Raw genomic sequence first — 14,620 nt, 5'->3', positions numbered from 1 at the left:
TGGTTAATTCCTCCAAGTCTGAAAACAGTTCAGGAGCCCAATTTTATAGTTAAGAACATGCAAAGTAGTTTCAAGGGTTTCACAATAAGCTGCCTAAAAAACAAACCAGGGTACCTTCTTTTGGTTGCCTTCTAAGCATGTAAAGCACTGATTGGTTGCGTCATTGCCCTGGATGAAACCCTGAATGAAAAATAGAATTAGACTCCAGGACCCAAGTGATTTGGATAAATGAAAAAAAATGTAGACAACCAAAAAAATTTAATATCCAAGTATCCACTAAATATTGGAAAGATGAAATCCAATGTAAGATGGACGCTATCTGAAAGGAAAAGATTCTGTCGAGTCTATCTTTTCCAAAAGCCATAGGAACACTTTTCACAACCTCATTGAGTTTAATTTAGTAACTAGCACTGGTGTGAATTTTCTAATGCACTAAAGCCTGCAAAAGGTTGCAGCACACTGTTTTCAAACAAAAAGAAAAACTTCAAGGGGGGGATAAATGTTATAAATCTTCTCAAAGCCCATCATTAAGAATGATTACAAGAGATCTAAACTTCTTTGGCTAGTTGTCTTACAATAGAAACAGAAGCCATCCCACTGAAAGAACCGCCATGTAGGAAGGTCTTCAGACCAAACATCATCTTCTTCGCATTTCATCCACACCAATAACACTGTGTCAATCCTCTTAGGCAATCACAGAGAGATAAAGACAGAGAAATGCCCAATGATTAGAGAGCTAAAAATAAATTGAGATCATAATGTACATGTATCTAGCTCAACAGCATTTCTGGGGTCATAAAATCAGCATCTTTGGCCACTTGCCTGTGATGAATGAATGCCTCAATGCTTGAGATACCGTCATTCTCTTCTCTGGATCTAAGACGAATATTTTTTCTAGAAGATCTTAGAAATTCGCCAACATCTTCGGATCCTCACCAGGGGAGCTTGTAATTAAGGAACCAATGACTTTTTGCTAAATATTGAGAAGCAGCCTCTTCACAGTCTGCAGACATAGTTTGCAAGGCTAAATTAAAATGTGGGCAATGATGCTTCCCCTCTTCTTTTTTTTCGTAGCTTGCCAGGCCAACCAAGGATTTTAAACTCAAGTCGGTTCTTAAAACCCTATCAAGTTTCACACATAAAAAGAAATGCATAAAGATTAGATTACAAGCTTCACTTCAAAATAATGCATATTAGAATGTGCACTGCGAGGGAATGACTAAAAAATCAAGAAGAGAAAAGAGGAAGAAGGAAGAAATTCAATTGTGGCGGTGATAAAAAACCTGGTTGTCCCACCCACCAAGGTGAATTTATAGGGACATGGGAGTCTCTGGCACTTCTCTTGGGATCAGTAGCAGAGAAAACAGTGTAGGCAAGGATGAAAGTATCAATAAATTCTGCTGCCAAACCCATACCTTGGCTGTAGCCATCAGCAATCTCGTTCACCCCACCACCATACTGCACATAGTAAGACTTTTGGAAGGCCTTTACTAGCCCTACACCACACATTGCACTCAAGCATTGTGCCACCATGTACATCACAGCACGGATTAGTGACACTTTATGGGCTAAGAAAAGCCCAAACATCACTTCTAGGTTATTATGCCCTCCTGTACACGCACACAACTGTTTAGAGGGAAAAAAGAGAGAGACGAGAGTTATTAATCATTATTGAAAAAATTCCTTTCTTTTCAATGACTATCTTTCTTTTTTAAATATAAGAAAGAAGGGATACAGAGAATAACCTAAGCATAGCAATTGAAACAAAAACAAAATAAGGAAAATAAAATGAACTCAATAGAACAAAGTCAAGCAAGGCATTGAAATTGAACAAAAATTACCAATGAAAATGCCAACAGATAATAGTGGGCCTCGCTGTATTGGACTAGGACTTTTATCGACGTTTTGCCTGATGGAGCACCTATGTCCTAGAAAAACCAAAAAGCATTGTTATACACCACAAAATGAAGAGACAAAACTAAACCTATGTTTCCTATCCGGAAAAACATGAAAAAGTTAAAACTCATGGCTCACGTTAAAGAAAAGAAAATTAAAATCAGATGCAACTACTAACCAATTCGAACATTAACTGCAACACTGCAACCTCTCATCGTCAGTGCAAAAGCCTCCAGAACCACCAAACCATAGATCAGATGTAATGCAGTTTCACAAAAAATAATGAGGGCAAACAGAACAAAGGTTTCTAATCATAATTAATCCCCCTTCATTCTCTATTGATTCTGATCTTCTAACAGTACTTTAACACCTGCTGTTACCACTTTCCACACCCCTGCTCTGTTTCTGTTAGATCCCATATCAGCCCCAATCACACCCTGCTATTATTAGCCAGAGATATCTGTCCTCGTTTAACCACTGATAGGTTTGACCTAAAGAGTTACTCAACCCAAGTTTCAGGCTCAACAGCTCTGTAGTTTTGAATAACAAAATATCCCCCATTCTGTTAATGAGCTTTCGATTTCCTTCATTTCTGTTTTAATCTTCTAATCAAACATGCTGTTTTGGTGGCCTACCCAGTTCCTGTAGTCAGTGTTTCTTGTTTCCTAACTAGCCTATTCTGTCCTTTTAGTCTTAGAGCCTTTGCAAAGTCTGCCCTAATCTCAATTTAGGGTTGGGTTTCAGACCATGCACCAGGAGAATTATCCAAAGTCAGCATTTTTCTTAGATTCCAACTCATATTCCACAGATTTTGGTGAATCTTCTCTACATCATCTTCTCATTAAGAATTTGCTTATCCTCCACAAACAGGCTGGTAATTAGTAGTGAAATATCATATAAAAATAATTGCCATTCAATGAAACCAATAACAACCATTGGGGTTAGATAAGAATAAAACAGAAAGAAGGCAACCAAACCTTAAGTCTCTGTTTACTGTCCTTGTCCCAAAAATTGAAAGCACCATCAGAACCTGATGTTGCAAAAGTATGGTGTACATGAATAAGGGATACCCACACAAGCTCTGAAAGTATATCAAGCAACAGATAAATCAAACCCCCTCATGAGTCAAAACTTCAGAAGATATGTATGAGGGATATAATTTGAAGGGAAAAAAGAATATCTGAAACATATGGAACACTTTAATTGGTAACACTAACAATATATATTTTTGTAATGAACATAAATTTTATTAAAAGAAAGATAATATGGTATAACAGGCCTCCAAGGAGGCAAGAGCACAGATAATATACAACAACAAAGAACTACACCCCCACCCCCTACAAAAGCCCACACCTCATAATGGAATGGTATTCCCATAACAGAATCTCAAAAGCAAAACGCCTTGCCTGGCCAACTCATCAGCCATCTCATTGACCACTCTAGGCTGTAGGCAAGATGAGGAATGCATCCAACTAAATGTGCAAATCTAAAAGGTTTCCTGAGTATGATCAACCATACAAGTAACAACATTTACATGATCTCCTTATAAATATGCATGAAACGAAATACCTAAAACAACCAGAACCATGACAAAATGGAGTAATAGGATTAGAGATGAAGAAGTTACTGGAATTCCATGAACTTAGCACCTATGTCCTAGAAAAACCAAAAAGCATTGTTATACACCACAGAATGAAGAGACAACACTAAACCTATGTTTCCTATCAGGAAAAACATGAAAAAGTTAAAACTCATGGATCATGTTAAAGAAAAGAAAATTAAAATCGGACGCAACTACTAACCAATTTGAACATTAACTGCAACACTGCAACCTCTCATCGCCAGTGCAAAAGCCTCCAGAACCACCAAACCATAGATCAGATGTAATGCAGTTTCACAAAAAATAATGAGGGCGAACAGAACAAAGGTTTCTAATTATAATTCAGCCACTACCAGAATATAAACTATGATTATTCACCTTAAGAATCTTTTTTTTTTGTTACTTGTAGGAGGGTGTACCAGTAAAAATTAAAACATTCCATATTACAGAAATTGAACCTCTATTTCTACACATACATGCACGCACACAATGCAGGAACATGTACATGCAAACAGGCATGAGAGCTCTGATAGGCAAGGAAGAAATGGACCATTCAACTTCAGGTTGTAAAATTCTTCTGGTTAATTCCTCCAAGTCTGAAAACTGTTCAGGAGCCCAATTTTATAGTTAAGAACATGCAAAGAAGTTTCAAGGGTTTCACAATAAGCTGCCTAAAAAACAATCCAGGGTACCTTCTTTTGGTTGCCTTCTAAGCATGTAAAGCACTGATTGGTTGCGTCATTGCCCTGGATGAAACCCTGAATGAAAAATAGAACTAGACTCCAGGACCCAAGTGAATTGGACAAATGAAAAAAATGTAGACAACCAAAAAAATTTAATATCCAAGTATCCACTAAATATTGGAAAGATGAAATCCAATGTAAGATGGACGCTATCTGAAAGGAAAAGATTCTGTTGAGTCTATCTTTTCCAAAAGCCATAGGAACACTTTTCACAACCTCATTGAGTTTAATTTAGTAACTAGCATTGGTTTGAATTTTCTAATGCACTAAAGCCTGCAAAAGGTTGCTGCACACTGTTTTCAAACTTCAAACAAAAATTTCAAGGGGAGATAAATATGATAAATCTTCTCAAAGCTCATCATTAAGAATGATTACAAGAGATGTAAACGCCTTTGGCAAATTGTCTTACTATCGAAACAGAACCCATCCCACTGAAAGAACCGTCATGTAGGAAGGTCTTTAGACCAAACATCATCTTCTTCGCATTTCATCCACGCCAATAACTCTGTGTCGATCCTCTTAGGCAATCACAGAGAGATAAAGACAGAGAAATGCCCAATGATTAGAGAGATAAAAATAAATTGAGATCATAATGTACATGTATCTAGCTCAACAGCATTTCTGGGGTCATAAAATCAGCATCTTTGGTCACTTGCCTGTGATGAATGAATGCCTCAATGCTTGAGATACCGTCATTCTCTTCTCTGGATCTAAGACAAATATTTTTTCTAGAAGATCTTTGAAATTCACCAACATCTTCGGATCCTCACCAAGGGAGCTTGTAATTAAGGAACCAATGTCTTTTTGCTTAATATTGAGAAGCAGCATCGTCACAGTCTGCAGACATAGTTTACAAGGCTAAATTAAAATGAGGGCAATGGTGCTTCCCCTTTTCTTTTTCTTTTTTTTTGGGGGTGGGAGGGGGGGGGGGGGAGGAATAGGGTGGTTGCAGTAGTAGGAATAACAATAGAAACAGTCACTGAAACATAATCACAACAGATTTCATAGACAAGTAACTTCTCACCTTCTTTGTAACAGGATCTTCTTCAGTAGCTTGAAAATTCACATCCTGGTCAAAATGCTGACTGGTAAATCCACCTTGTAGAAAAAGCAAGAGATGTTGAAATCAGCACAAACAATAAAAATAAGAATCATAACATAGTATTTCCATTCAATAACCTAAAATAATAAGCTAAAGATATTGATGACCATGGAAACAAAGCTGCAAAAAATAAAGGGTTTAAACAGCCCTCGTGAGGGTTGCAAGGAATCTGAAGAAAACAAAAATCAAATTTCAACCTTGCGGAGCATCTTCTTTGGAAAAGATCCTTTCAACTCCATGTGGAGACGCAACATGTCATTGTTTGATGGGCCTGGAAAAAGGACTTTCCCCAAATAAAGCTCATATAAACAGCAACCAACAGACCATATATCCATGCGATGATCATATGGCAAGCCAAGAACTGCAACAGGAAAAGAAAATTTACATTTTTTACTGACAGAAACCAATAAAAAAAAAACAATATCTCAACAAACACATAACCCCGCCCCCCCCCCCCCAAAAAAAAAAAATTCAAAAAAAAAAAATCAAGGGATATGAAACAAAGAACTTACTTATTTCAGGAGCTCGGTAAAAGCGGCTCACAAGATATGGCGTGATCTCATTTTTTCCGGCAAAGATGGCATTACCTAAATCACAAAGCTTCAACACATTTTTTGTCTCATTTACCTGAACGGGACAACATACCTATGTTAGAAAGTCATAAAAGAAACCACCCCAGTAATGGAAGAATAATTTAAACTCACCAGCATATTATCTGGCTTTATGTCACAATGCAGGACTCCACAGTTCCGCAGATGCTTTAATGCAATAAAAAGCTGTTTGGCATATTCTCTTATAGTTCCCAGATTAAGGCCAATATTACAACCAAACTTCTTTAGTACCTCACAAGGATTCATATGAGGAGATTCAAAAACCAAACAAAGATGATTTCGGTACTTGAAACTTGAGAAAAATCGAACAGAATGGCATCTATTCTCAGGATCTGCACTAGCTAATTTCTTCAATATTATCAGCTCTTCTAAACCTGCCTTGTACCTGTGCATTGAAATCAGTCAACAGTAACTTGCACTATCCAGTTAAAATCAATATTTAGCTAGAACTAAAGCAATCTGAGGGCAAAAAGGGTAACATCAAGTTACATAGTGTCATTATTGCGTATGATTTTTATAGCCACCTCTTCAGGATCACCCTTCCCAGCCTTGAGGTCCTTTGCACGAACTACTGTCGAAAAAACACCTTTCCCATGGGCTGCAGTAACTTCATACCTACTGTAAAATATTTCTCCAAATCGATAGCCTGCACAGAGATTATGTGAATACCATGAAGAGAAAATAACAAAGTACAGTTCCTGCAAAAGATAGGTCAACCCGAAATCCAGTTGATACCAAAGACACGTAATAGTTCTTTTGCTTGCATATGACAAAAGAAAACAAAGAAAGGTTTGATGAAGGACTTACTGTCATAACCCTCTGCATCGTCCCAGTTGTCAGGAAGACCACTTCTTTCAAGATGCAAACCATCTCCTTTTCCCTGCAAAAATTACTAAGCATGAGGATAACTGTTCAAGACAAAATTAGTAAAGAATAGAAGTCATTTCGGAGGGGTGGGGGAAGAGAGAGAGAGAGAGAGAGAGAGAGCAACCACTGTATCTGGTAAATGAAGTATAATACAAGTGGGAGTAAAATAACTCCACTACCACATTATTATGCATTTATAGCAAAAACCAAAAACACGACAACCCACCCAGGGGAAAATAACAAGAAATTTTATAAAGAGCCAACAAGAGCAAAGCAGAATAACACTAAAAAATTAAAATAAAAAAGATAAAACAACAAAAGAATAACAATTCCATAGACATCTCAGTCCTAGATATTCCATTTTCTGTTCAGTAAATCATTGCAGCTTCACCAACCCACACCCTTGTAAGGATCAGAAGATGTAATTTTGCAAGAGCCAAGAGGGAAAAAAGGGCAGAGTGGTCAATTTCCGGACATTCCAGATCATTTTTTCTTTAACGCAGTACACATGGCTTTTCCATAGGTCCAACAGACTACGTCAGGTCAAATAGGTTTTGTTATAGGAAACTGAACTAGTTACCTGATAGAGTTTACTTTTGATCTACAAAATCACCGTACTATAATATCCAGCTTTTTTTTTATTTAAATAAGTTGCAATACCAAGCAACTTTTTAGAAGTTCAGCACAAGTATGCAATTCTCTTTAAAAGTAGCATAGTATGTTCATTTGCAATCAAATTTAAGTTTCATCAAGTTTAATTTGCTCGATGTGATAGTGTCGGATTGTTTAATGGTTCACATGTTAATTTGGAATCAGATTTAAGTTTAATTTCCCTCTCTCCCTCCCCCTCCCTATTCCTGTACCTATCTCTCTCCCTGTCCCAGACCTTCTCCCTGTCCCTGTCCCTGTCCCGATCCTTCTTCTTCTCTCTCTTCCTCTCTTCTAAAAATAATGATGAAAAACTCAGACTAAGAACTGGGCTAAGATTTAAAACCCAAAATCTAAAGCCAAAGAGGAAGAAGGAAATGCGAACTTAAGATCTTCACTTCAAAATAGCACAAATTAGAATGACTAAAAAATAAGGAAGAGAAAAGAGGAAGAAGGAAAAAATTCAAGGCTTTGATCAGCCAAGATGCTGGGGGAGTAAAGACAGCTAAGTAGCCTAAATGAAGTATAGTTTCTGGTTAAGTCTCTAAAAAAACAAAATCCCCCAAATAAAAAAAAATTGATCTCCTTCAAAAACGCCAGAGGAAACATGCTGCATGGAACTGCCAATAAGAAAGCAGGATCTTTCCTACTTATCCCACAAATAGAGAGAGAGATCCTTCTTTCCATATCTGCACGACCAATACGAAATCCTATCTGTTTGGCCTGACAGTTTGTCAAACATGTGTCTGGTAGTGAAACTGACAATTAGTCCATAAGCATGAGTTCCAACTTCAGAAACAGCCTCAAACGTGCTTCAGAAATACAATCAAGTATCAAGTTTACTTTCTCAGAAGAGATTTCTTATTCTGAGAAGGGTCGAAGGAAGGATAGTTATGTCTACTTTCACCTCATCTTGTAGATTTTGATGTGAAGTGATGGGCATCTAATGTTGGAGTTGCATATTTATGGGATTTGGGTCTAAATTGACTCAAGATATGGAGGGCTGTGGACTTTGTGAGAAGAGTCCAGTGATGGAAATTTTCTCAGAATTTATAGATAGTTTTGTTTGCAGATTTTGTTTTCGTAGTGTACGGCTTGAGTTGTTTGTGTTATTGGTGGCTCTTCGTTGTAAAATTTCATTCTTCCTTTTTCTTATAAATAAAATTCTTCATTAGGCTTCATTGATCCCCAAAAAAATTTAGTTGCTGAAGTTTTCAAACGCAGATCAAGATCTAGTTAGGACTTAGGAAATAGATAGCATTTGTATAAATTTCTATAGGGTTAATAGAATCCAGAAATTTAGCATTTACAGAATTATGGATTGGAGTTAACTTATTCTAGAGAAAATAGAGAGATAAACCTCAAAATGCATACCAGAAAGGAAGACCTACTGATTAGGGGGGGGGGGGGGGAAGCACAAATTCTATTTACAGAAAGGATGTGAAACAATATATATCCAACTGAAACTTAAGAATTTAAGAAATATCATACACAAGGACCATAACTTAGTAACTAGTTACCATAGGGTTGATGGACCAGCAGATGACTCTGAAATTACTGTCGAACAGCAGGGCTGGGGTGTTGATTTGAACCTCAAAAGTTGGCCAGCAACCGATGGGTGGATTGGAAGATCTTGGGGCTCAAATTTTTTTATTGTAGGAGAGAACTCAGTCCAGTGAGCCGCAAGGTATGTTCAGTCTTCTCCAACCAGCAACTATAATCCCAAGCACTCCTGTAACATTCAACATAGAATTCCAGCAACTCAGTCCAGTGAGCCGCCAGGTATGTTCAGTCTTCTCCAACCAGCAACTATAAGCCCAAGCACTCCTGTAACATTCAACATAGAATTCCAGCAGTAACACAACACTCACGATGGAATCTCAGTTGAACAAAAGATCTCAGAACAGTAACCACAACACAGGGTATCGAATGGAAAGAAAAAGAAGATAGAAAAGGTAGAAGGGGTTAGGGTTGATCGAGCCTCTCACTCTCTCCTAGGTATCTCACCTATAAGGTCTCTCACCTCAGTGTATCACACAACCATTAGCACAAACCCAAATTCAATCTCATTTATAAATTGTGGAGGAAAGACAATGGTCTCGAATACATATAGCTGCAGCTGCTTACTTCGAAAATAGAAAGTAAACAAAATAGAAAGTCTCTTGCAAGGTAATATTGAGACTTGTACACGAAACTAATCAAATCTTGAGCTATGAAACAAAATGGAAAGTATTTGGAGTTGATTTGAAAGCGAAGAAACAGAATAACGGTCGACGAGAGATATTTATGAAGGTGGCGTCAAAGATACGCGCCAGCTGTAGAGACATGCGTGCAATCGTGTCAATGATATCGATCGAGTCTGTTACCAAAAAAACAGATATCGATCTCGAGTCAGTTATTAATTGACAGCTATTGATAGGTCCCCACCAAATGTAATAATAATATTGTAATAAAATATTCTCGCAAATCTGTTCCTGAGTCCCGCCATAACTATCAAAATTCAAAATCATCTGCTAATCAGCCTTCTACGAAGAAAAAAAATCTGCTAATCAGCCTAATCACCGCGTGGATTTTAAACTGGAAATCGGTTTCTTTGAAATATTGAATGGGTCCTTAATTTTACTTTAAAAAAAGAATGGGTCCTAAAAGCCCTAGACTTGATAGGCATCTGCTTTTCAGCTAATGGATCCTAAACACCCTAGGAACAAAAAGCATTTGTTTAATACGTATAATTTAATCGTATTTTTTGCGAGACGGATCAATGATTTTAAATTCAAAATCAAATATCGAACCTCTGGATCAGTACATCCAAAATCAAGATCAATCACAATCAATACATATCTATTTTTAAATTCAAAATCAAATATCGAACCTCTGGATCAGTACATCCAAAATCAAGATCAATCACAATCAATACATATCTAAATTGGTCAATTCGATCAATCCAATTCCAATTTTTGAAACAATGTCTGTTGATCGGTGGGTTTCATGGACGATGACAACTAGTTTGTGTGGAACCCAAAATTTGTAGACAAATATAACTCAATATCCCAACTTTGTATAAATTTCAACCCAAACACAGGTCCTTAAGTATAGGGAAAAATATCACCTCAATTTGCCTGTACGTCAATTTTCTCAATTCCCTCTAATAGAGGGAGGTGGACCCCACTCCGAACAATGTATTCGGGCAGGGGGTAGGGTGGTCATTTTTCCCCCCTATTAGTTGGAAATGAAGAAATTGAGGGGATAAAGATCCATCGGACAGTGTCGATGAGAGGAATCTCTCTTGTACGAGTCCTATGACTCCTGTCTCCAATTTTAAAATTTGATATACTTTTTTAGGTGGTCAAAATACACTCAAAGGTATTACCAATCAAATAATCTTCTCCTTGTCCATAGTATTCGACTCTCCTCCAGCCGTTGCGGGAGCTGAGGATCCAGGCCAGCAACAATAGGGGTGTTTGGGTAATTTCACAAGTGGGCCCCCCTGTTTTTGCTGGGCTGGATCCTCCAGCTCCCGCCACAGTTGGAGGAGAGCAAGGTCCTTGTCCGCAACCCCTCTATACCTGCAACTAGACGCCTGCAACACCCCCATCCCCATCCTCTGGCAACTCCGTGGCCCACCCTTGAACCCTACTCTCACTCCAGCCCTTGACCTTTGCCCCTGCCCCCACCCCTGCAACACTTAGCCTTCTTGCCTTGCGAGAGTGCATGCTTGGGGTCATTCATTGGAAGCTAATTAGAAAATTATGTTGCGATAATCTACACCCGTTTAGTAGATTATTTGAATTTTGGCTGCAGAATCTATAGGACTAAGATCAGAATTTTGTTAGGCATCGAATCTTTGTGATTTACTCGATTCCTTTGCAATGGACCCTAGGGCTGTAAACGGATTGGATTCGGTTCGGATAGTGCTATATCTGCATCCGCATCCGATTAGGTATCGGACGGATTCGGATAGTGCTAAACGGATACGGACACAGATACGGATCAGATATTTTATTCGTTTACATGTAAATATAGCTTTTCGGATAGCTATAGCCTATCGATCCGCTCCGTTAGCTGCATAAGTAGATATGACAGAACATTCGTGATAGTGCTATATCGCATCCGCATCCGATTAGCTTTCGGACGGATTCGGATAGTGCTAAACGGATACGGACACAGATACGAATCGGATATTTTATCCGTTTACATGTAAATATAGCTTTTCAGATAGCTATAGCCTATCTGTATCCGCATCCGTTTAGCTTTCGGACGGATTCAGATAGTGCTAAACAGATATGGACACAGATACGGAAACGGATTTTGGCTATTCATTTACACCCCTACTAGACCCTAGTCAATCCAAATTTGATAAGATGTTTATCATATTCGTGCTTGTTATTTCCTTCTATTTCGTTTGGACATGCCGGAATTATGTTGTCTTCAAGAAGCAAAAAACCTAATTCATCCCTCTAACTCCTCTTTCCAAATGGGTTTATGATTTGGGCATTCACCCTTCTACTACTGACCAGTCTCTCAGGTTCTCAGATTAATGATGCTTGAGACAAAGATGCTTAATCGGCTATCGAATGGGTCCTGTCTTATTATTTGTCATGATAATTATGGGAGATCTAACGAAGATGCAGGATGGTCTAGTATATTTTTATCTCTCACATTTTACTACAAAGTATTTAAATAACGGTTTTGTAAGGAGTTTGAAAGAAGGGAAGCTGCGAGAATTTAGTCAGGGACAGTAAGGAGCAAAGGAACAAGGGTGTGTGTGTGTGTGGTACTCTGGATCGACTGAAGTGAAGCAGTTTTTGAAGTGTTTAAAATTGGAATTATTGTTAAGAAAACTAGGAATGATGTTTTGATTGCTCTTAAATGGACATCACGCTAAAATACGGATGTATAATTTTTTTTTTATCTTCTCAAGTATTTGCCCTATTTCCCATTAAAAACGTGTAGTTTTAATTCTTACCATTACAGGAAAGTTTTCCGTCACTCATTGAATCTCTTCAGCCACCACAGTGATGCTGGGGACGATGATGCCCACATCTTAACCCGAGTAAGTGATGACTCATATGATAGGGCAGCCAGAGAGGAGACCTGATCACCTGAGTAGAATCTTGACAATCTGTCACCAAAAATAGACAGATGGAAAAACTATGCATTACCATGCTAGTGCACAGTTTCTAGAGAACTTCACATGAAGGATCTCGCACAAATCATTCCCATTGATGCAAATTGATAAAGGGGTGACAAAGAATCAGAACTCTTCCACTTCAATGTTCAAAAGCCCTGCCTGTCCAAACTGAACCGCAATTACAATTTCCAATTATCACTGTTCAAGACTAACTCTAACCTATAAATACACTGTTGTATTAACACCTCTAAGTTAGCTCGCTGACTAACAAATTACAAGCTGAGGGTCTTCAAAGGATCCAGTTGAGACAGTACAAAGGATAATTGATATTATGTTCTACTTTGTGGCAGCCCCCAAAATTCGCAAAAGCCAATCAGGGCTTTTCATGACTGAAAATTTAAGGGTTTTCATGACTGAAAATTTAAGGGTGAACTGCTGATTTGAGCTTATTTAACATCAGCTGGGTTGGTCACAGCTCGGAATACTGGCTGTTTGAAGGGTTGATTTATGGGGCTGATTTGCACCAATTTTTGGGTACTTGTGTTTTTCTTTTCTTACTTGTGAAAATTTTTCTGGGTGTAAATGTACTTCCCCCAACTCCGATTCAGGCTTCCTCTTTATTTTTTTCTTCACCAATGCACCATCTGCTCTCCTCATGTCATCCATGAAGGTGGTACCCTTTACCTTCTCTTGTTTTGGCCTATCCATGCTGAGACCATTGGTAGATGAAGTGGGCATTCTTACAGATGTGGCAAGATGCTGGCCAGATGTTGCCATACTGGAAATCATCCGGTTAGGTGACATCAAACCATGGCCACTTGAATCAGAACCCAGCCTTTCTTGCACAATTCGTGGCTGAGCAACTGAACTAGCTTCACCACGGATGATCTCTTCTGTTTTTGGGACAGATAGTTTCTTCTTCTTGATCTTCCCCTGAACCTGAGCATCAACAAAATTCAATGTCAACCTATGTAATTTCTCTCTCCCAGAAAACAAAAAAAAAAAGAACCAATCCAAACTACATCTATGAAACTTAAGTGTGTGTGTGCGTGTGCGTGTGTTGAACTTGGATAGTCTCCAAAGAAAATAAAAATAGGGGCAATTACAATCACTATCCTACACTTAGCCTATATTTACTAAAACTACCCTACCTTAAACTTCTTTACTGAAACCACCCTGCTTTTAAACTTTTACATCTCCTTCTACCTTCATGTTTTTAAACACCCAGATTGGCCTTCCTTTTCACCTAGTAACCTGCTAATCTATTTAACCTACCATTCTTCTTCTATTTTTTACTATTTTTGTCATTAAAATAATAAAAAATCAAAGCACCCACCCGCTTCTTCTCTCCCGTTTTTTACTCCATTCGTTTATTTTTTTGTTTTTTCTTCAATTTTTCTATTTAATTAATTTTTTATTCAACATTTCATCCTCATCGTTCTTCTTCGAACAGATCATGGTTTTAAGTATTGGTATCGTATAGCCCATATCGGGCGATATGTACCGGTTTTGCTAGTCACCAATACCGATACCGATACCGTGCTGATACCGTATCAGTAGCACGGTACAGACAAGGATGAAATGTTGAATAAAAATTAATTTAATAGAAAAATTGAAGAAATTTTTTTTTTTAAAAAAAAAACGAAAGGAGCAAAAACAGGGAGAGAAGAAGCGCGCGGGTGCTTTCATTTTTTACTATTTTAATGACAAAAATAGTAAAAAATAGAAGAAGAATGGTAAGTTAAATAGATTAGTAGGTTACCAGGTGAAAAGGAAGAGTAATCTGGGTATTTAAAAACATAAGGGTAGAAGGAGATGTAAAAATTTAAAAGCAAGGTAGTTTCAGTAAAGAAGTTTAAGGTAAGGTAGTTTTAGTAAATATAGGCTAAGTGTAGGGTAGTGATAGTAATTGCCCCATAAAAATATTCTGTGTTTCAAGTTCTTGGAAAAGCCATATTGCAAGAAGATTCATAACCAAGGAAATTTAACAAGAGTTATTTTAGATTTTAGGTGAGTGGGTGG

General features: G+C 37.8%; 2 protein-coding genes and 1 long non-coding RNA gene across 5 annotated transcripts in view; all 3 read right to left on the bottom strand.

Moving 5' to 3' along the window:
• Positions 1-3,450: 3,450 nt before the first annotated feature.
• LOC122666776 lies at positions 3,451-4,254 on the bottom strand. The gene is made up of 3 exons (XR_006333716.1): positions 4,189-4,254; positions 3,699-3,750; positions 3,451-3,552 (listed from the first exon to the last, which is right to left on the bottom strand). It is a non-coding gene; the product is annotated as an uncharacterized LOC122666776 (long non-coding RNA).
• Positions 4,255-4,655: 401 nt separating this feature from the next.
• On the bottom strand, positions 4,656-6,838 carry LOC122657727 (serine/threonine-protein kinase PRP4 homolog; the record flags this gene model as incomplete). The annotated part of the gene is made up of 7 exons (XM_043852555.1): positions 4,656-5,076; positions 5,264-5,340; positions 5,541-5,702; positions 5,854-5,968; positions 6,046-6,337; positions 6,442-6,598; positions 6,760-6,838. Coding segments are annotated over 7 exons (1,071 nt in total), but the record flags the coding sequence as incomplete, so codon positions are not given.
• Positions 6,839-13,052: 6,214 nt separating this feature from the next.
• LOC122671604 (ubinuclein-1-like) overlaps positions 13,053-14,620 on the bottom strand; it is a 50,109-nt gene continuing 48,541 nt past the window's right edge. For all 3 annotated transcript variants that reach the window (XM_043868932.1, XM_043868924.1, XM_043868941.1), the window contains exon 13: positions 13,053-13,537. In XM_043868932.1, the coding sequence (XP_043724867.1) occupies positions 13,055-13,537 (483 nt within the window). In that variant the 3' untranslated portion in view covers positions 13,053-13,054. The remainder of the gene's footprint in view (positions 13,538-14,620) is intronic.

The sequence above is a fragment of the Telopea speciosissima genome, chromosome 1 (assembly GCF_018873765.1).
Source record: "Telopea speciosissima isolate NSW1024214 ecotype Mountain lineage chromosome 1, Tspe_v1, whole genome shotgun sequence".
In the NCBI taxonomy this organism is placed as follows: domain Eukaryota; kingdom Viridiplantae; phylum Streptophyta; class Magnoliopsida; order Proteales; family Proteaceae; genus Telopea; species Telopea speciosissima.
This window is presented reverse-complemented; position numbering and strand designations above follow the sequence as displayed.